The sequence below is a fragment of the Dipodomys merriami genome, unplaced genomic scaffold, assembly GCF_024711535.1.
Source record: "Dipodomys merriami isolate MVZ:Mamm:240054 unplaced genomic scaffold, mDipMer1.0.p SCAF_28, whole genome shotgun sequence".
Lineage (NCBI taxonomy): Eukaryota > Metazoa > Chordata > Mammalia > Rodentia > Heteromyidae > Dipodomys > Dipodomys merriami.
Window position 1 is genome coordinate 17,960,576 of NW_027204270.1, and position 22,593 is coordinate 17,983,168.

The following is a 22,593-nucleotide window of genomic DNA, read 5'->3' on the forward strand; positions in this document are numbered from 1 at the left end:
GCTATGGCTATGGTAGAGGGGTAGGCTTGAGCAAAATAAGGGAGCCCAGGGACAGTGCCCAGGCCTAGAGTTCAAGCCCCAAGACTGGCCCCCCCAAAAAGCCCTGTTGGACCCCCCAGTTCCTGATGAAAAACAAAAGCCAAAGAGCTTGGGAGTAGGGGAGGGGCTCTGGATTTCTTTGTGGGCTCCTCTGACCCCTTTCTCTTGCATGTCCCCTTCTCTCAGTGCCACACTTCAGCTCTGGTCTGCACCCCTGTTTTCCTTTGTGCCACCATCTTCTAGCCACACAGCCCTCTGTACCCTCCTGCTACCAGTGACCTTGTGCTCCACCCCCAGATCCTGCAGACAGGATGGTGGGAGGTGGGGTGGTGGGTGGCCTGGGGCCCTAACCGGCTGTCTTGCAGGCTTGGATCTGGTGGGGTGGGGGCCCAGAAAGGAAGAAGCATGGGCTAGATGGGGGGCGGGAAAACGCGGTGTGGCCACAGCGTCTCTGGCCGAAATGCGGCCATCCATGGAAGGAGGAGACGCTGCGGGGCTTGGCTCGAGTCATCTCTCTTATGTTAAAAAAAAAAAAAAAAGCAGTTTGTAATTCAAACGTCTTCATTTTACTCTCAGTGCCTCATTCTGGGGCGCGCGCTGCCAACGCTCAGGTAGCAACGGGTCCTTTGAGGCTTTGCTTTTAATGAAGAGACCAGAAAGCCTTTCGATTGTGTAAGCATTGTTCGCGTGGAAACAGAGCCGCTCAGGGGCTGGAAAGAGCTCTTTCTCACAAGTAGGTTAAACACACCTCCTGCAATCTTATTAGCGCCGAGCGCCAGGGCCCTGCCGCCCCTCGCCCATCCCTGCTGGGGGCCTCCCCAGGGTGACATCCTGAAGCTTTTCTGTTTTGCATCTCCCAGACTTTGCTTTCTCCCTCCTCCAAACACCTGCTGTCTCAGCCAGGTTCAGGGTCATGCCCTTTGATGCTGGGGAAACTCTGGCAGACCAACCCAGGCCACCCGGGCCACAGCCGCCAGGCAGAGCTAATAAAAACGGTTGTAAAGTCTCGGGCCGCCCTGGGTACTGTTAGAGTGTTTGTTAATAAGACAGAAAAGGTTTGCTCTGTGTAGGGGGTGGGGTGTGTGTGCGTCCTATGCTCTCTTCCTCTTCCTGTATAATTTGCAGCTGGAAGCTGGGCGTGGCTCGGATCAGCGTGTTTGGCTCCTCGGCTCAGGTGTGCACCCGAGTGGCAGGCCCTGGCTGCTCCCTGTCCCTGGCTTTCCTCCCCATCCCCCCCCCCCGCGATTTAATGACCCTCTTAGGAAACAGAGGGGCTACACATGTGAGCCTCTGAGGGGGACCCTCGGGTCTGGGAAAGCAGGGGTGGGGGTGGGTATGGATCTAGGCTCATTCTGGGATGGGAGAACTCAGGGAGATGCTGGGTCCACGCTCAGCTCTGAATGTGCCCAGGAATTAGCTGGGTATCCGAGTGGTCTGCCTGGGGTGGAGCCTGAGGGGGGCCAGTTGGCTCCTAGATAATACATAGGTCTGCTGATGGCCGGCAAACCCCGCTTTATGGCTCTGACCCCAGAATCTCTACACTCCAGGGCTCACTTGTCAGCCTAAACAGCAGTAGCTAGAGCAATGGAAGCATTGAACAATGCGGGGCACCAGAGATTCACACCTGCAATCCCTGCTACTCAGGAGGCTGAGATAGGAGGATCGTGATCCAAAGCCAGCCCAGGAAAGAAGGTCCATAGACTCTTATCTCGAATTAACCAGCAAAGGAGGCGGCGGCATGGTTCCAGTGGCAGAGTGCCAGCTCTGCATGACACTTCCAAGCAAGAGTGCTCAACTCCAAGTTCAAGCACCAGTACGAGCACCAACGGCCGGGACCCGTGGCAGGGGCCTCCGACACCGCTGGATGGAAGTTGATTGTTTGACAACAGCTGACCCCCACAGAGCTCTCCATACTCTGCCACCTGTGGCCTCTGCCACACGCCTTGGGCCTCTGGGCGTGGCTGACAGGCCTCCGTGGCCTTGTGGCCCAGCTACATGTCTGTTTCGTGTGGCCCGCTTATCTGGCATGGGGGGAGGGTCCGACATGCACCTGGTTTTAGCACCAGGAGTCCCAAGTTCCAGAAAGCCCCCAGCTCAGACAAACCAGGGCAGTTGGTGGCCCTGGATTAACCGAGGGGCCCAGCAGACACACCTGGCGTGCAGGTGTTCAGGAGAGGCTTGAGGCCTGGCCACTGGGAGACGGTGTGGCCACACTCTCACACCCAGGTGGACACGGGCCTGGTTCTGTGCCACTGAGACTGGGGTCATGGTGGTTGACAATCTCGATGACCCAGGGGCTGCGTGAGCCAGCTATAGCTGGTATTGTTATTATTACTGTTATCATTATTGTTATTGATCACACAAAGCTAAAGACTTTGGGTCCAACTTCTCAGCCAAATAGGAAAAAGGCCTAGCAGCATGGCCAAGTTGAGTCTCTGGCCCTGTTTCAGTCACTCTCCTATGGGGGCCAGGAGATGGCTTCCCTTCCCCTTCCTCCTTATATACTTGCTGAAGAAAACTGGCAAAAATTCTAATTAATAGAGGGGGCGAAAAAAAAGACACATGAAGTTACCAGTGTGTGTCTGGACAGAGTTGGGCACACCTGTAGTCTCAGCTACTCAGGAGGCTCAGGCAGGAGGATCACCTGAACTCGGTAGTTCAAGGCCAGACTTGGCAACCTGGGGAGATGGTGGGGAGGAAAAGAGAGGGAGAGAAAGGGAAAGGGAGAGACAGGGGAGAGGAGAGGGAAAGAAGGAGAGAGGGAGAGAAAGGGAGAGGGAGGGGGAGAGGAGAAGGAGGGGGAGGAGGACTGGGATGATGAATGTGGAAAGATGTTCACAGCCCCCCCTCTGCGGGGTGGGGGGGAGCGGGGATGTCGGTAATGTGGAGGGCAGTAATGGATTTTTAGGGGAATTGGATGGGCCCAGTGCTCATAGCGCTTTGTCAGTGGTTCTGCTCTGGGAGCACACGGGCCCGGCAGACAGACAGTGGCCTGTGACAGCGTGGGTCCCCGCGGGGTCATCCCTCAGCCTCCCTTCCTGCGTAGGAGTTTAGTTAATGAGGCCGCAGGGAGGGGAGCAAGGCAGTTGATCTCCTGCGTGGCAGGTCTGGGCTTCAGCACACACACACACAAGACTTGGAGCAGAGCCTTCTCCAGCCCCGTGCTCGCCGGTGGCTCATGCCTGTAATCCTGGGTCCTCCTGGTCGGGGGTGGGATGAGATCGGAGGACTGAGGTTCAAAGCCAGCCCAGGGCGGGAAAGTCCACGAGGCTCTGATCTCCAATGAACACCCCCCCCCCGCCCCCGCCAAACCAGAAGTGGAGGTGTGGCACAAAGTGGTAGAGCGCTAGCCTTGAGCAAAAACCATTTAGGTAGAGCACCCAGGTCCTGAGTTCAAGCCCCAGGACCCACAAACAAACAAGCAAACAACAACAACAAAATGCTTGTCCAGGCTCTGCCACTTAAGGATCACAGGCCTGCTGATTGCTACATCTGTGTGGTGTCCTTTGTACCCTGGCTGGGACATTCCCCCTTTGCCTGTGGCATGGAGCTGAGGCAGGAGGGGACATGAGGAGGGGAGGGAAGAGGAGGGGAGGGAAGAGGAGAAGAGAGAAGAGGAGGGGAGGGAAGAGGAGGGGCAATGCTGAGCTGGGACACTGTGCTGTCACCTGCGTCCTGTCCCCTCTCCTCCCTTCCTCCCAGTAGCCTGAGCTCTTCTTCTAGTCATCCCCCCCCACCACCAATGGCCTCCATTAGATAAATATCTGAGCATGAGACCTGGCACCTTCTCCTGGGCTTAGAAGCCCTTTGGGAGGTGCAGCTCTGGGCTGGCAGGGCAGGGTGAGGAGTCAGGAGGAGGCCCTCCGTCCCCCACCCCTCCCAGCACTGTGGGGATCCGGACGGGCCTTCCACGGGAGCCTGGCCTTCTCCCTCACAACTACAACAACTCTTTTCTTTTCTTTTCTTTTCTTTTTTAGTATGGGTCCTAAGGCTTGAACTCCAAGCCTGGGTGCTGTCTCCAAGTTTCTTTTGCTCAAGGCTAGCCGCCCTCCACCACTTCAGCCACAGTGCTACGTCTGGCTGTTTTGGGGGGTAGTTTATTCAAGATCAGAGTCTTCTGGACTTTCTTGCCTGGGCTGGCTTTGAACTGTGATCTTCAGATCTCAACCTCCTGAGTAGTTGGGATTACAGGTGTGAGCTACTGGTACCTGGCTGTGACAAACTCTTGAGCCATGAGTTCAAAGCGCCCAAGAGGTCACTTGGAAGGCCTCATAACTTCCCTCCCCACCCCATACACACACAGAGCCCAGATCTAAGAAGTCAGAGACCAGGGCCCTGGCTGAGAGAAGGTCTGGGGTGGCGACCCCCACCAAACCAGGCTCTGGCCTGCTGTCCATCTTGGCCCTTCTGGCTCCGCCCCCCTCAACTCACCTCTCCTCCCCCTTTGTCCCTGTGCCCCCCCATCTGCAGGCCCCAAGCCCTGCCCCGCTCCCCTCTAGACCTCTCTTTCCTGGACCCAGCTGCTGCCATGGAAACCACTTTCTCCTCCTGGCCCGATTTGCTTCACTTAGCCTCTCCCGACTCTGCTGCTCAACCCAGGATGCAGGGTGGGCAAGGCCCAGGGACCAGCGGCTCAGGGGGTCCCTCCCCCTCCTCCTCACCCCACCGCACTGAGACCCAGAAAGACACCACACGGGTGTTGTCCGAAGGGAAAACGTCCTGATCCTACCACAAGCAAGGCCGGCATGTCCTAATGCGTGCCTCGGGCAGCTTCTGGGTACCTACTGTGTGCAAGGCACTGCCTCGGGCAGCTTCTGGTACCTACTGTGTGCAAGGCACTTTAGGGGCGGGTCTCCTTCAACCCGCCCCACAAGCTCCACCACAGAGATGAGAACAGCAACAACGATGGTGACGACGATGGATCCTTCCAGATCTTTTAGCTTTAACACGCTAGAGATGTGTGATCAGGGACAAGTTACTTACAAGGGGTGCCTCAGTTTCCCCACCTGTAAGATGCCCTTCATCTTCACAAGAGGCCCACAGACGCGCCTCGGGCAGCAATGCCACAGGGGAGGAAACTGCCCCGGGCTGCTTGCCAGTCCCGGCTCGGGCCTCTCGGTCAGCAAACCTCGGGCTGAGCCCTTGCAGCCCAGCACCAGGCGGCACGCTGTTACTGTCAGATGGCTTGGGTCGCCCCCAAATTGAGACTCAGAAGGCTCATCCCCATGTGGTGGGCACGGGAGGAAGTGGCTTTGAGGGGCGGCTAGGGTGGGCTCATAAAGAGGCCCTGGCGACTGCCTCTGGCTCCTGGCTCCACGGCCAGTCGAGCGCCATCTTGACCTTGGCCTTTCCAGTCTCCAGGTCTGTTGTTCACCAGCCACCTGGTTTATGGCCTTAGGTTACAGCAGCCCTTCAGGACTCAGACATCGCCCTCCCTCCCCCCACTGCTCACTGCTTTTCTTTTCTTTCCTTCCTTCCTTTCTTGGAAGTACAGGGGAGTTGAACTCAGGGAGGTCTCTAGCTAGGCAAAGTGAGCTACCACTTGAGCCGTGGCCTCAGGCCTTTTGCTTTTCGTTTCTTCCATTCAGCGAGGGCCTCATACTAATTTTGCATAGGGGAGCCTTGAACTGTGGTCCTCCTATCTTCCACTTCCAGAGTAGCCGGGATGCTAGTCAGGTACCACCACATCCAGCCCCTCGGATGGCTTTTCAAGGTGGAGTCATCTAGGGTCACCACCAGCAGAACAAAAGCCCTGCTTCAGAGTGGGCAGTCCCTGAGGTGAGTGAGACCAGAAGAGCCAAGGTCGCTGACTGAGAGAGAGAGAGAGAGAGAGAGAGAGAGAGAGAGAGGGCGCCAAACCATGCCCTTTGGCCTTTTTGCCTGTGGAGATGACATCTTTTGTTTTTGTCCTGGAAGCAAAGTCAGAAGCCATCACTCACGTGAGTCTCTGTAATCTGGGACAGAAAAACATCCAGAGAGCAAACCATTCAGCCACCATCAGACAGAAGGATGGGAGGAAAGCTCAAAGAGAAGGCCTTTGACCCCCATGACCCCCAGGAAGGCAGCATTGCACCAGGTTCCCAGGAGCCTGGCCAACCAGGGGCGGGGCAGCCCATCCATGAGTGTGTGTGTACGTGCGCGTGCGCGCTCCCACGTGGCTGCCAGTCTGCCTAGCCTCCTGCAGGGCAGATGGACACAGCCAGGATGCAACGCCCCCTTTCCCACCCCAGTGAATTCACAGATCTGGAGACAGGCCCACAGGGGACCGGCAATTTGTCAGAGTTTACCCAGCTAATAGCCCAGAGCAGGAATGCCGGTCTGGCCTCCACCAAGAGTGCGAGACTTCTGAGCATGGCTGGAGGAGGTCTCCGTCCTTCGGGACAGCCCCCGGGCAGCGGAAGCACAGGGCCAATTACTCCAGTTGGTTAAAGCAAAGCTTGGCTTTCTCTGCCAAGCTGCAGCTGCATCGGGGAGCCCTAGGGAGGGCTCTGTGAACCAGGTCAGCGGATGAGTGACCCACGGCCGAACCTGATTCCTGCTGCTTCATCAAAGCTGAGCTAAAAAGAGCCTCGCCTTGGCAGGGGAAAATTGAAACTCCCAACTCTCTTTCAAGGCTTTTAAACAGGTCAGCTCACCAAAAACCCAATCTTTCAGCCTGGCTTCTCGGAAAAAAAAAAAAAAAGTAGGGCAGGCCAATTATGCTTCCCAGGCCTGAGTTATGTGGGGTTGAAGGGCAGGAGGGGCAGGCCGGGGTGCCCAGGGCTGCAGGCAGACAGGAGATGGAGGGGTTCACCAATGCCTCCCATCACCTCTTTGTCAAAACGAAATCAGCACGGCTGGACTGAGCCCGCAGCAAGACCCGCCCCTGGCACTGACAGACATTTATCCTTGCGAGGCTGGCGAGGCTCCGCAACAGAGGAGGCTGACTGCCTAGCAGTGTGGCCGCGCATGCTCTGCATGCTTTCTCTGAGAAAGAGCCTACTATGTGGCAGGGCCTGCTCTGGGTTCTGGAGACAGAACTGTGAACAACCCACTGTATGTAGGAGCCCACATTCCACATGGGGGCGACAGCTGTATCTAAGTGACCTTTCTCTCCCCTCCCTCCCTTCCTTCCTTCCTTCTTTCCTTCCTTCCTTCCTTCCTCCTTCCTTCCTTCCTTCTCCTTCCTTCTTTCCTTTCCTCCCTTCTTTCCTTTCTTTTTCTTCCTTTTGTTTTCTTTCATCTTCCCCTCCTCTTCCCTTCTCCTTCCCTCTCTCCTTCTCTCCCTCCCTCAGTGCTTGAGATCAAACCCAAGGTTCAGTAGAGCCCAGCCCCGTAGGGAGGGATGAACACAGGGCGCTGCCCTGTGGTCTTTGGGTTTGCATGGTGCCGCTCACTTTGCTGGGTGTGTGAATTCCGTGGAACACGTTGGAGCACTGGGGCTCCGTGACATCCGTGACCACGAAGGCAAAGCGGCTCAGAGCCCAAGTTAAAGGCAAGGTCGCCTCTTCCAGGGCCCGAGTCCAGCAGGAAGTTTGTTTTTGTTTTTAATAGCAACCCAGGCTGAACATCCCTCATCCCCCCCCCAAATTCTCCCAAATCTCAAAACGCTTCAAGCACCCAGACAAGTGGAGCCCCTCACACCACGAGATCACGTTTCCTGAATGCGACGCTCAGGAGGCGTGGTGCGAAGTGACCTTCCTGGGAAGAAAGTAACTTCCTGCTCTGCCACGGGTCTCCCCTGCTCCTAGAGACCTTGTTAGGTTCAGTGCAAATACTCTGCAAAGACGGAGAACGTTGCACATCAGAAGCATTTGGGAGCAGTGTGCGGACACGTGGGTGGGCTGACAGCATTTCCCAGAGTCCTTTGGAGCTCATCCTACTATGGAGGGGGAAGACACACCAGGTCGCTCGCCACACCCCCACGGGGCTCAAACACCAGCACCCTCGCCGGAGCCCACACAGATCACAGACCTGTTTAACCAGCACACACTCAGGTGCATGCACACATATGTGTATACACATGCATGTGTGCACGTACACACACGCACACACACACCCTTCTTGGTCTAGATGAGGCTGGCAAAGTGAGCAGCGGCTTGGCAGGCCGGTGCGGCTGTGGAACTGTCACCGGACCCCTGACTGTCACCGTCTGCTACTTCTGCTAGTTGCAGCTGAAGGTGGCGTACTGGGAGGGGCTGGGCAAAGTGACGGTACGGAAGGGAGTCTGGGTTGAGGAGAGGGTCCGGGGCGGGGGCAGGGCCCTCCTTTTCCACGGCAGCCATGTTCAGCAGTTATGCTGGTCCACGCCAAGGCCAGCCCTGGGGATGGCGTGGCCCACCATGCGATCCACCATGCAGAGCACAGACAACACGCCCAGGGGCTGTCTCTGAGGCCAGGGTTTCATTCCAGCTTCCCTTTCCCGTGCTCTCCCTGTGATCCAGACATCAGAGTCCATGGGAGATCAGGTCAGCCTGGAGCCCAGTGTCTGACTCTGAACCTGTCCCCTTCACTGCTCTGCTCTGTGACCCAGAGCCAGATACCGTGCCACTCTGTGCTGTGGGGGCATGTCAGGATGGGGCCTGCCCTGGCTGGTGTGGGTGGGTTAGCCTGTGTGGGATGCAGTTCGGTGCCCAGAGACAGGCAGAGGGAAGGGACTCCTGCCCAGGGACCAAGAACACCCCCGAGAATGGGGCTAGAGATGGCTCTTCAGGGCCAAGGGCTGCAGCCCACCTTTCAAAGGATTCCCGGATGTCCAGGTCCCGGCCTGCAGGTCTTTGGGGCTGATGGTCCCTCTCATCCTCCTCCTGGGAACTGGGAGCCCCTTCTATGCGAGGGGTGAGGCTTAATGAACCCTACCTCCTCTCCCCAAGAAATCTTCCCAGACTGGGGTCCCATCTGAGCCCTGCCACCAGGGGGCGCTGGAGGTGCAGGCAGGTCATTTAATTCTCTGCAGTGCGCTGCATACCACTCGCCTCAGGGGACCCCAGGGAGCAGATGGTGGCTTGGGGAGGGAGGGATGGTGGAGAGGGTCAAGGCTGGGCTGCAGAACTAGCGTGGCCAGAGTCTGAGGTGATATCAGAACTGAGTGCTCTGCACCCTCCTCCCAAGTCCTCTCCCCACACCAGAATGGGCAGCTGGGGACGCAGGAGAACCTGAGAGCCAGTGCTGACACTCCGAGCCCCTATCCCCAGGGCCAGGGGCACAGGGAGTGGGGGATGGAGACCCGTGGCTTCGTAAAGCCACACGCAGGGCAGGCCGGTCCACTTGCAACCACCACCCCCTCACACGCCCGGCTCTAGACCTGGACTGGGCTCCAGGTCCAGTCAGCGAGCAATGGAGATGGGGGAGGGGAGCAGAGCACATACCGCACCCACTCAGTTAGTCCCTACTGGCCTGCAGTTATCACATGCTCATTTACAGCTGGAGAAACTGAGCCGCGGACCGGTCAATTATACACCCACGGCCGCGTCCAAGAGGATGGCGGTGGGATCTGATCCAGCCACCCTGGGGGTTGCTGAGGGGCAGGCTGTGTGCGGGAGGAGGCCCCCTGAATCCCTGACCAACGGGCCAGGTTCTCCAGCCTTCGGAAGGCCCCAGAAAGCTGCTGGAGCCTGCTGGTGTCATCAGCGGGAGACTGGGCCCGAGCTTGCACCCTGCGGGCATGGCCTGGACGCGTCCACACCCGGGGGAGGGGCGGGACGGCCGCTTCACCGGATGTGCTCCGGGTCTCCAGGGCGACCGGCCCGCTGCTCCGCATCATCGCCTGGCACAGCCCCGCGGGTGACAGGCATGGCTGACAACCCCAATTGGCCTCTGTCACGCCTCTGGTTTGGGGTTAGCGCCGGGTCTTGGTTTCCCATCAGCAGAAGGCTAGGCCTTCCAGAAAGTGAGCGGAGAGGCAAGCGGGAAGCTCCTGGAGAGTGCCTCGGCTTTGCTTCTAACCACACACCGAGGGCTCTGGCGGGGCCGGCTCTGTGCCGGGAAGCACAGGGTTCCACACAGGAGCCTATCAAACCCAGCATGCCTGTCCTTCCGTCCACCCATCCATACACCCAACCAGCTATCCATCCATCTACCCACACACTCACCATCTACTCATCCATCCATCCACTCAGTATCTACCCACTTAACCATCCATCCATCTACTATCTACCCACCCATCCATCATCCATTCACTCACTATCTACTCATCCATCCATCCATCCATCCACCCACTATCTACTCACCTCTCCATCCATCCATCCATCCACCATCAATCCACCCATCCATCCATCTAACCACTTACTATCTACCCACCTATTCTACCTATCTGTTCCCTATCTACCCACCTATCCATCCATTCATCCACTATCTCCCCACCTATCCATCCATCCACCATCTATCCACCTATCCATCTACCCACCCACTCATTCATCACTTACCCATCCATTTATCCATCTACCCATTTATTATCTACCCATCCATCCACTCATCCACCATCTACCCACCTATCAATCCACCTGCCCATTCATCCACCTACCCACTCACAATCTTCCCATTCACCAGTCTACCTATCCATCCATCCATCCATCCATTTACCTATCTGCTCACATCTATCTGTCCATCTACCACTTATCTATCCACCCATCTACCTACCCATTCACCATCTACCTATCCATTCAAGCTTCTATCATTTATTCATCCATTCATTAATTTATGCATGTGTGCATCCATCCATTTATCCATCCATCCACCATCTACTTATACATGTCATCCACCATCCATCCATCCATCCATCCACCCATCTACCTATCTATCCACCAACCTCCCCTATCAGTCAGTCCATCTGTCCATCTACAAAACTTCTGTCTACCTGTCCACCTGCCCCTCACTATTCATCCATCCACTAATACACCTTCCCAGTCATCTTCTACCTATCCATCTACACATCTCCTATCGATTTGCCTACCCACCCATCCATCCATCCACCCACCATCTAGTAATCTATCCATTTATTCATCCATTCTTCCTATCCACCAATCCATATCTCCATTCACCATCCATCCATCCATTCATCCATCCACCCATCCATCCATCATCCATCCATCCATTCTCCCATCCATCCATCCATCCATCCATCCATCCATCCATGCACCAGTTCCTCCTTGTCTGCCATGTGTGTCTCAGTGGCATGTGGGGAATTAGGAAAGAGACAAGAGGGAGCAAGAGGGTGTGATTCCTGCCCGATTCTAATGACGCACGCCGGGATGAAAAGCCCCTCTGGTACATGTGTGATGGACAGTGTGGTGAGTGACCTGGGGAGGCAGGCGTGCAGCAGGCTCGACCACAGAAGGTCCTGGCCGAGCTCTATTGAAAGCCGGGAAAAGCTGAGCAGCAGGGCCAGGAGGGCAGAGGTCACAGGAGAGAGGACCAAGGTCTCCACGGGCCAGGTGAGGCGGCTCAGGACAGCGCAGGGTCAGGTCAAGGGCGCCCATGGCTGAGATCCTTCCTCCAGCCGTGGGTGTCAAGACACACTGCTGGCCGGGTGCTGGTGGCTATGCCTGTAATCCAAGCTTCTCAGGAGGCTGAGATCTGAGGATCATGGTTCAAAGTCAGCCAGGGCAGGAAAGTCCATGACACTCCTACTTCCAATGAAGCAGAAAAACAAAAACAAAAAACAAAAAACCTGCCAGAAGTGGAGCAGTAGCTCAAGTGGTAAAACAGAAAGGCTCAGGAACAACGCCCAGCCCCTGCTGAGTTCAAGCTCAGGACTGGCACCCACAGACACACAGACACACACACCTACACACACAGCTACAGACAGACAGGCAGACACACTCTCTACAGGCCTTTGCCCTACTATGCGCTCTTGTGTGGTTCTTCCCACTCATCCGCCAGCCACTGCCGCCGGCCCCTCTCTCCGGCCCCTTTCCTCCTGGACTGCCCATCAGCCAGGCTTAGGGCTCCCTAGAGCCCCAGGGGTCACCTCTGTCACAGTACTTGCCCGTGGGCATGGATGCTGCTGGCTTATTCCAGGCCCCCCGGCCACAGCCCCAGACCTGCAGCCCACGGCAGCCTGAACCCCTAGCCGGCCATGCCACCACCGTGGGTCCCTGGAAGATGCCTTTCCTTTGACCAAGTGGGCATATGAGAGGAAACCCTGCCGGGCTCCCGTAAGGAAGGCTTGTAGCAATCACAGCAGAGAGCCGGCCCCGGCCCCGTGCTCTCCGTGCCCTCCAGAAACCCTCGTGCCAGTGCTAGGGTTAATTTGCCACAGACGATCTTCGTTCACGCAGAACAACCAGCAGGAAGTCTAGCCTCACCCAGTGTAACCAAGGCAGGCGAAGGCCAGGGCAGCCGGGACCGGCCGGGGCCTGTCCATCCTGCCCTCCGACTCCCTCCACCCAAGAGACACACACACTATTTTCTTTTGTCCTCCAAGCCCCTCCCTGGGCTGCGCTCCCGAAGAAGGCAGACAGACGCGTGAGCAGGGGTTCATCAAGGTGGTTCTCAGCTGCCTCGTCATTTAAAATACACAAGTCAATTCAGTGCTTATGGAGTGAGTTATGCCTTATTAGGGGCACGGTGAGCCGAGGAGACTTGGCCAGGTTGAAATGTGAGAAATTGGTCCCGGCCGTGAGAGTAATGACAGCACCGCTCCAGCGTGTGGTCCTGCCTGATGATATTTCCATTCGGTCTCATTGATTAGTTTATTAGCTTTACAGGTGGGCGTAGAAAGCTACGCCACAACACGACGCTAATTTGATCAGAGTCAAATTGTCACCTCTCGCCGGAGTGGGAAGAAGAGGGCCTGGCTTCGGAACTCTTCCCAAGCCTTCCGGGGCTCTGGGTAGCAGCTCAGAGCCGAGCCTCGGGCTGCCCATCGATCCTGGCTGCTCGGGTCCCCAGGAGGGTGGCCCGGGGTGGATACCTAGCTGCTCTGGGCCTTGGTTTTCTCACCTGTAAAGTGGGAGTGATGTGAATTCCTACCTACAGGGTAAGGAAGGGCCTCTCTAGGTTGCCCAGCTCCAGGGGAGTGAGCACATCACCCCTCATCTTAAGTGTCTGGTAGGGTTTGCTTACTCTTCACAGAGCCCACCTGAGGGGTGTCAGGGCCCTGGGACCCCCGCCCCGGCTGGCTGATTCTCCACCTCTAGTTAGGTTTCTTTGGCTCCTCTCCTGGGCTGTCTCCACCCATCCACCCTTCCAGCTATTCTTTCCTCCATCATTCATTCATCATCCCTCTATCCACCCATCCACCGATCCACCCACCGATCTATCCACCCATCCATCCATCCATCCATCCATCCATCCATCCACCCATTCACTCATCCACCCATCCACCCATCCATCCATTCACTCATCCACTCATCCACCCATCCATCTATCCATCCATCCATCCATCATCCATCCATCCACTCATCCACCCACCCATCTATCCATCCACTCATCCATCCATCCACCCATCCACTCATCCATCCATCCACCCATCCACTCATCCACCCATCCATCTATCCATCCATCCATCCATCATCCATCCATCCACCCATCCACTCATCCACCCACCCATCTATCCATCCACTCATCCACCCATCCATCCATCTACCCATCCATCTGTCCATCCATCCATCCATCATCCATCCACCCACCCATTCATCATATATCCATCCACCCATTCACCTGTCCATCCATTCATAATTTTCTATCCATCTAACTATCTCTCCACCCAACCACCCTTTCATCTGTTCATCCATATATCCATCAACTCATCTACCTATCCATTCTTTTATTTACAGTCTACCCATCCTTCTGTTTCCCCATCTATCCCTCCATCTACCAGTCCATCCGTCTGCCCAATTGTCCATTCATCCATTCATCTGTCCATCTACCTATCCCTTTATCCATCTGTTGGTCCATCTGTCCATCTACCATCATCCATTCATCCCCCTATGCATGCATGCATCTTTATCCAGCCCACCACCCTTTCATCTATCCATTCCTATGTCCATCAGGTCATCTACTTATTCTATCCATCCCTTCATTTTTCCATCCACCCATCAATCCTGTCTACCACCTACCTGCTTTTCCATCTGTCCATCCATCCATCCATCCATCCATCCATCCATCCATCCATCCATCCATGCATCCATCCATCCATCGGTTGGTCTATTTCTCTATCTGCCATCTTTTTTTTCTATCTACCATCTTCTACCCGTCCAGGGACCCATGCACCTATGCACCCATCCATCCATCCATCCATCCATCCATCCATCCATCCATCCATGCATCCATCCATCCATCCATGCATCCATCCATCCATCGGTTGGTCTATTTCTCTATCTGCCATCTTTTTTTTTCTATCTACCATCTTCTACCCGTCCAGGGACCCATGCACCTATGCACCCATCCATCCATCCATCCATCCATCCATCCATCCATCCATCGGTTGGTCATTTCTCTATCTACCATCTTCCACCCGTCCAGGGACCCATGCACCTATGCACCCATCCATCCATCCATCCATCCATCCATCCATCCATCCATCCATCCATCCATCCATCCATCGGTTGGTCTATTTCTCTATCTACCATCTTCTACCCGTCCAGGGACCCATGCACCCATGCACCCATCCATCCATCCATCCATCCATCCATCCATCCATCCATCCATCCATCCGTCCATCGGTTGGTCTATTTCTCTATCTACCATCTTCCACCCGTCCAGGGACCCATGCACCCATGCACCCATCCATCCATCCATCCATCCATCCATCCATCCATCCATCGGTTGGTCTATTTCTCTATCTACCATCTTCCACCCGTCCAGGGACCCATGCACCCATGCACCCATCCATCCATCCATCCATCGGTTGGTCTATTTCTCTTTCTATCTACCATCTTCTACCCGTCCAGGGACCCATGCACCCATGCACCCATCCATCCATCCATCCATCCATCCATCCATCCATCCATCCATCCATCCATCCATCCATCCATCCATCCATGCGGGCATGCACCTTCTCCTTCACTATGGAGTGCCTTCTGCATCCTCTGCAGTGACTTTGGCTGAGTCGTTTAACCTCTCCCCTCTGCCCTCTCTCAGTCTAAATTTCCTAGACCCTCAGCTCAGCATCAATTCACCTAGCCTCAAGCCCCGAAACACAACTGCCCTGGCACCATGGGGTTTTAATCAGACCACACCAATATAGTAACGAGCACATCGGAATCACAAGCAAGCCCTGGTGTGACGAGACACCTTGGTGGCAAATGCTTGGCTCTGAACTCTGTACTGAATCAGGTCTTCCCAGTGCATCTTCAGCCCTCACTTTTTTTTAATACTAGCAATAAAATAGTTACATAATTAGTAATAAAGCTGACGGCCTAGTTACTGACTTTTTTTTTTTTGCTTCGAAGAGGATGCTGTGTGTGTGTGTGTGTGTGTGTGTGTGTGTGTGTGTGTGTGTGTGTGTGTGTGTGTGTGTGTGTGTAGATAATTTCTAACAGCTCTGGTTTTCTGACTGCAGTTATATAAATTATGTGCTATTTGAAATCAGCCATTCTTTATCCCGCAGGCTATAGGTCACAGAGAGACTGCATTGAGAGGAAATGGTTCTCTGTCTAGAGTCAGAAATTCAAGTTTTGACTCTGCAACCGACTTGCTGTGTGACCTTAGGGAAACCTCCTGCCATCTCTGAGCATTCGTTTCCCGTCTGGAGAATGAGAGTGTGTGCTGGATGAGTGGATCTGGGTTTGGGGGAGGGGATGGTGTTTTAATTGTTGTTGTGGTGATGATGGTGGTGGTGGTGTGTGTGTGTGCAGTGACAAGTATGGCTGCACAAGAGCTTGAACTCAGGGCCTGGGCGCTGTCCCTGAGCACTTTTGCTAAAGGCTGGTGGTCTACCACTTGAGCCACAGCTCCACGTCCAGCTTTTTGCTGATTAACTGGAGATGGGCATTTCACGCAGTTTCCTGCCCAGGCCTCAAACTGAGATCCTCAGCTTTCAGCTTCCCGGGTACCGAGGATACCAGGCGTGAGCCACTGGCTCCGGGCTGCTCAGCGGCTGTCCGTGCGTCTGCCTGGCTTCAAGCTTCCATCGGCCTGCCTGCTGTGTCTGCTCTGGGACCCACAGCCCGCCAACTCCACCCGGGAAGCCCTGTGCCCTGGGCACCCCCCCCCGCCCTGCCTGGCAAGCTGTGCCCTGTGTCCACCGCCTAAGGCCACCACGGACCCTAGAACACCCGCCCCTCCCCGTCCATCTCTGTCTCCTGACGCCCACAGGTCACGAAGTGCTTCGAGGACAGCCTGCCGGTCGCTTGAAATGTGAAGTCCACATGTGGACTGCCTGGCCAGCTCCCTAGCTCCACACCCCCCGCTGGGACCGCTGGGGCTCTGGGGACGAGGGACAAGATCCGCTCTGGATGATGGTGCTGCCGGGAAGAGCTGCCCCATCGCAACACCCCGGCTCGCCACCAGAGGGCAGCAGACGGCTTTCAAAGCATCGACCCCCCCAGCCCAGACCCCCGACAGAGGGGTTCCGGAGGTCCCCCTGGGGGCCTGGGGGTTCCACGGGGAACGGGGGGGGCTCTGTGGTTACGGCAGTGGGCCGTGGCCCGCAAGGCTGAGGCACAGGGAGGAGCTGCCAGGCTCGGGGGCAGGCTGGATTCGGCCTCCTGGGCATCTGAGCTCAGCCGGGAGCTGTAGGGCTGTACTGGGCTTCCGGGGAAGGAGGGAAGGAGGTGGGGGGGGGAGGACACAGGGAGGGGACCGCGAGGCGGGGAAGAGGCTCAGGGATGTGTCTTGCAGGGCCCGGCCCCGATGGTGGTGGCTGAGACTAGCTGGGCCCGCAGCCAGCCGGGCCCTGGGTGAGTGCCCCCCTGGGGGGAGGGGGATGGAGGCTGGCTGGTGCCCCTGGCACGGGGGTGGGGTGGGGGGCTCTCTGCCTGGCACCCCCCACACAGAGCTGGCCGGACAAGGCCGTGGCTTGGGCCGGGGCAGCTCTCGGGCCTCAGGCGGGGCCTGGGCACAGATGCTGCCCGGGGACCCTTCGGCCCTGGTGGGTGCACCGGGGCGGGAGGAACAGGCCTCTCCGAGTCTCAGCACCAGCATCTCTGCCCTGAGCCCTGCTCCAAACGCGTGCTGTGCGGGAAGGGCCCCGGGCCTGGGGTTAGAAGGTGGCAGGCAGCTGGCGCTGGTGATCACCGCGCATGGCCGATTCTTCCCTGTGGTCCGAACTGCAGCTCTCCCCTAAATCCCTGGGCCTGAGTGGAGAGTGGACTTCTTCAACTTGGGCCTGGAAGCCAGAGGGCGGGGGGGGGGGGGGAGTGAGGGTGGGGTAATCCCTCAGAGCTCCCCGCTCTTTGGATCCCACCCTGAATGTGTCTATTTCAAAACCACAGCTGAGTCCAAAGGGCCCCTGGACCTAGGCACCAGAGACTCCTACCCGGGGTGGCCTTGGGGGCTCCTAGGGTACCCACTGACCCCAGTGCCTTTGCACATACATCCCACTCACCCCCCCCCCCCTCGCCTCAAGCACCCCGCCAGCTCCTCTTGGCCGAAAGCCTTCTGACGCTTCAAAGGCCACTTCAAATGCCACCGTCACCGCCATTTCCTGCGCCCACCACTCTGATTCCTGGTGGAATGATGTCTGAATCCCTCTGGGGATGGCTCCTGCTTTATTTCTCCGGGTGAGCCGTTTATCTCTCTCTCTGGGCTGTGAATGGCCAGTGTGTGTGTGTCAGGGTGTCCGTGGGAAGAATGTGCTGAGCCCCAGGGGACCCAGGGGCCCATGGACGGGAGGGGAGGGGGGAGGGGAGGCTCAGGTCCCCCTTCCTTGGTCCCCCCCACCCCTTGCCTGGCTCACACAACTTGGGAAGATGCAACTGTGCCTTCAATCCTCCGTCAGGCCCCAGGCCGGGCCCAGCCAGCCGTTCCCAGACGCACGGCGCACGCACATTCCTATTCCTTCTCTCTGTCTCCTCACTTAGTCACCGAGGGAGTTTGGCAAACCCGGATCACAGCAGCCCACAGCCCTCCGTGGCTGCCCGTACAGACTTCCTTCCCTGTGGTTTGGCCATGCGAGTCACTGGCAGCCCCTGGATCATGCCATACTCAGTCACCACAGGACCTTTGCACTTGCTATGCCCTCTCCATGGAATGGCTTTCTTACCCCACGCCCCCACCAGCTTGGCCTGGCTGGCTTCTTCTTATACTATAGGTCCCTGCTTGGATACCATGTCCTACTCAGTGTCAGATTGTTCTGATTGAACTGGCTTCACATGAGGAGCCTCAGATCTCAGCCTCCTGATTGGTTAGGATTACAATTGGGAGCCTGAATGCCTACTCACAGGGTATCTTAAGATGAAGGGATCTGAGAGGTGGCAGGCCTCTCTCTCTCTCTCTCTCTCTCTCTCTCTCTCTCTCTCTCTCTCTCTCTCACACACACACACACACACACACACACACACACACACACACAGAGGACAGGAACCTCCTCCTTCCTGGAGGTGAAGGACACAGAAAAGACTCAGCGATTGAGCCCCATGGGTGTCCCCGGCGCACGGCCTGTCTGTCATCCTGCCGCCTTCCCACCCAGGTCAGAACAGGTGGGCGGGGCCAAGATGTCCAGTGACAGGCGCCCTGGGGAGCTGGGAGAAGTTACTGGAAGAGAAAGAAGCCGGCACAGGTCACGCGAGGAAGATGCCGCTGGGGGCGCTGACCTCCAGCCCCCTGGGAGCCCAGACCGGGCAGGGCGGGTGTCTGGGCCTGGAGGAGGGTGAAGGCCGCGGGCAGGAGGGGCAGCCCCCACCACACGGGCAGGAGGGGCAGCCTCCACCACACGGGCCTCCTTCTACGGACCTTCTTCCACAGGCCTCCTCTTCAGTTCCTTCTGCCCCTGGGTCTCAGCCAGGTGCCCTTCCTGGAGGGGGCCACTGCCTGGCCACGGCCCGCACAGCCTCCCGACCTGCTCCGCCCGTCCATCCCAGCCCGGCCCGGCGGGGGACCCTGGGCGCGCCCCTGTTCCTGGTGCTGTGCAATGGCTTCTTCTTCCTCCTGCCCTGTCTCCTCCCGGCCCTGCAGAGCCTGGCGTTCCCGTCCCCCTGCTGTGCCCCGGAAGATGCCCAGGGAAGGATCATTTGACGGAAGACCGGGCGTTTCCAGACGCTGAGGTCTGGAACTGAGGAGAGGCTGAGAAGAAAATCAAGGCAGATGGGGAGACGACGCTGGGCAGAGACAATGCCCTATGCCCCGCAGGCCTGGGAGACAGTGGGCCCAGGACGACGTCCTCGGCGGCGGTGGGGGGGGGACAGGCTCCCTAAACTTGGGGTGCTGGACAGCACTTCCAAGGACACTTGGCCTCTGCCCTGGCTTCTGCGCCTCCTCCTCCTCCATTGGATGGTGAGGGGGAAGAGCCGGAGCCCTAGATGGAATCGGACCCAGGAAAGCCCCACACAGTGGCGGAAAAGCCAAGATCGGGGCTTCTCCTGGCAACCCCAACATCGCCAGGCTGCTCGGCGCCTCCCTGCGGCCTGGGCTCCCGGCTGAGAGGAAGCAGCGCAGACGCAGACGCGGTGCAGGCGCACTAATTTGTAAATATCTTCATTTATATGTAAATGCAGAATCTCCCCCTGGCAGCTTTCCCTAAGCTGGGATCTGCCTGGGAACCCCAGTGGAATGGTGTGTGGGGGGGGGCTCAGGAAGAAGGGGGAGACCCGGCCTCCACCCCCCAAAGCAACGGCCGCAGGTGACCTTCACCTTGGCCTTCCCCGCGTGGGGTCAAGGACTTGCTCTGTGCTCTGTGAGATTCTCCTCAACAGTGCTCTTTACGTCTTGGGTGGGCAGCCGCGCCCCTCAGCACCTGGCCACGCTTTGGGGAGGGGGGGCTCAGGGATCCTCAGCTCCTCATGGCCACCCTCCCCCAGAGGCTGGGGGGGGTGCCCTCCTGTGCTGAGGCCCCACCGACCTCCCATGAGCCCCTGAGCCGCCCGCCTCACAGATAGGGGAGGGGGAGGAGGGAGGGGAGGCCCCGGACCAAGGCCACCTTGGGGTGGATGGATGTTGGCTGAGCTGGGATTTGAACCCCGGTCTTCCTGAAAGGCATGAGGGGGCACAGGGCAGGTTCTCAAAGGGGCCCTGGAGTCCCTGGGCGTGTGGGGCCCAGACCTTCCAGCAGGCCCCAAGCAGCCGTCTGAGAGTTTACTTGCCACAAATCTCCGCGGAGCCCAACATAGTCGAACATACCTATAGTCTCAGCCGGGGCCAAGGCAGGAAACTCTGGAGCCCAAAGCCGGTGTGGCCTACGTTAGAAATATCTTGACTCAAAACTAAAAACAAAGCTTTTCTCCGGCTCCCAGAATGATTATTTTCCTCCCCGATCTTGGTGGTACTGGGATTTGAACTCAGAGCCTTTGAGCTTGCTCGCTCCGCTGGCACTCTACCACTTGAACCATGCCTCCAGCTCAGCTTTTACAGTTTGTGGAGTCCACAAACTTTCCTGCCCCAGGCTGGCTCCGAACCTCGATTGTATACCTCTAGCCTGGGATTACAGGCGTGAGCCGCCAGCCGTTGGTCCCAGCTCTGTAGGGAGTCTCTGTCTTTGTCTTCTTGGCAGTATCTGGCTTGCCCTGGGTGAGCGTGAGTCTTTTCAGACACCCCGATTCCTTGGGTACCGGAGTGATGACTGGGTGGACGAAAGCGGACACACGGCCATTTCCACAGCGCCCCCCTCCCCCTCCCCCGGCAGCAGAGACCCCCCCGGTGAGCGAGCAGCCAGCACAGAGTCAGAGAGGAAGAGCACCCCCACTCCTGCCCTCACCCCCCCACCAGATTCCCTCTGTGGAAGCCTTAGCCCCCCCACCCCCATCCACCCCCAAACCCACCCAGTGCCAGGCCTCAGGCTAGGGGAGTACGCTCGGTCCGAGGTCCCTCACGGCGTGAAGTGCTGCCTCTCCCCCGCCCCGGGGGCTCAGGGTCCAGGACGACGGGGCTCAGGGTCCAGCCGCCCTGAGGAGCCCAGTGGGGGGGGGGAGGGGGCACCACGTGGCCCTCTGGCCGGAGGAGCACCCAGCAAAGCCCCGCACGGACGCGGGCACAGACGCACCCTTCTCCCACCCTGCCAGCCACAGTGGCTCGCCCGCTGCCAGACAAAGCATTGGCTTGCACGGTGTGAAAGTGTGTGTGTGTGTGTGTGTGTGTGTGTGTGTGTGCGTGTGTGTGTTCACATTCAGTGTGGGCATGGAACTACTCCATCCATCTCCACATATGCAGTGAGACCCTACCCCACCCTCAATCTGGAGAAGGGGTTGGTCCTGGAAGGCACCCCAGCCCTCCCACTGAACCAGGATTGGTCGAAAGGAGGTGCCACATAGGTGGGCATGCCAGGTGGGGTTCTGAAGGCTGATGAGGAGTTTACCAGGTGCTCAAAGGGGAAAGGCCCTCTGGAAAGAGAGACCTGTGTGCAGCGGAGCGCCATGAGGCCAGACTCCTGGGGAGAGTGGGGCCGTGGGCAGCCACCCTCCTACAGCCCCACGGCAGGCCGGGGGTGAGGCTGAGTGAGACTCGCTTCTGTGCCCTTCCGGAGAGCAGGTCAAGACGCCTCCGCCGGGCAGCGCTGGCTCTGCCAGGCCTGTCTGTGTGCCTCAGGACACCATGCTCAACCTCTCTGGGTCTCCGTGTGCTTTGACGGGAAACCCAAGTTACAGGGTGCTCAGAAGAGCGGGGGAGGGGGGCTGCCCCCTGCCTGCCTCTCCCTGCCACCCAGGGCTCGGCCTCCACCCATGGGACCCCGAGCGGGCGCCGAGAGCGAGCCTGGGCCCTGCTTTCCCAGCCCAGAGCTAGGCCTGGATGAGCAGGGCTGGAGAAGCAGCAGCATGGCCTGGGCCTCCCCTCGCCTCCCCTCCATCTCCTCCCCCTCCCCTCCCCCTCCATCTCATCCCCCTCCTTCCCCTCCCCCTCCATCTCCTCCCCCTCCCCTTCCCCTCCCCCCCTCCCCTCCCCTCACCTCACAGTGGACTGGTACACCAGGTCCTCCCTCTTGCGGTAATTCTCCATGTGCGAGTAGTTGGTGGAGAACATGGCGTCGAACGTGAAGATCTTCTGCTTGATCGTGCCGCCATCCGTCACCTGTCGGGGGCACAGAGGTGGCCACGGGTGAGCAGGCGTGGGGTACCCCCTCCCCAGGCGCCCGGCGCCCCTCCCCTTCCCTCATCCCCCCCTCCCCGACCCAGGCAGGGAGCCAAGAGGGATGAGCCCTCCCACGGGGCAGGCCCAGGACCCCGGCCTGGGTCTGGGGCTCTCGGCGATCCATGGCCAGGCATCGGGGTCCCCAGGCACCCCAGAATCTGTGCCCCAGAGGCCCAGGCCCTGAGGAGAAGAAAGACAGAGAGACAGCCGGGCGCCGGTGGCTCGGGCCTGTCATCCTAGCTACTCGGGAGGCTGAGATCTGAGGATCGTGGTTCAAAGCCAGCTGGGGCAGCAAAGACTAGGAAGGAGTGAGGCTCTTCATCTTGGATTAACCAGCAAAAAGCCAGAAGGGGAGCTGTGGCTCGAGCGGTAGAGCACAAAAGCTCAGGAACAGCGTCCAGGCCCTGGGTTTAC

At 58.0% G+C, this 22,593-nt stretch overlaps 1 protein-coding gene across 2 annotated transcripts in view; it reads right to left on the reverse strand.

Moving 5' to 3' along the window:
* The window catches only part of Igsf21 (immunoglobin superfamily member 21), a 183,619-nt gene that overhangs the window by 39,864 nt on the left and 121,162 nt on the right, over window positions 1–22,593 (reverse strand). For both annotated transcript variants that reach the window (XM_070037015.1, XM_070037014.1), the window contains exon 3: window positions 21,998–22,119. In XM_070037015.1, the coding sequence (XP_069893116.1) occupies window positions 21,998–22,119 (122 nt within the window). The remainder of the gene's footprint in view (window positions 1–21,997; window positions 22,120–22,593) is intronic.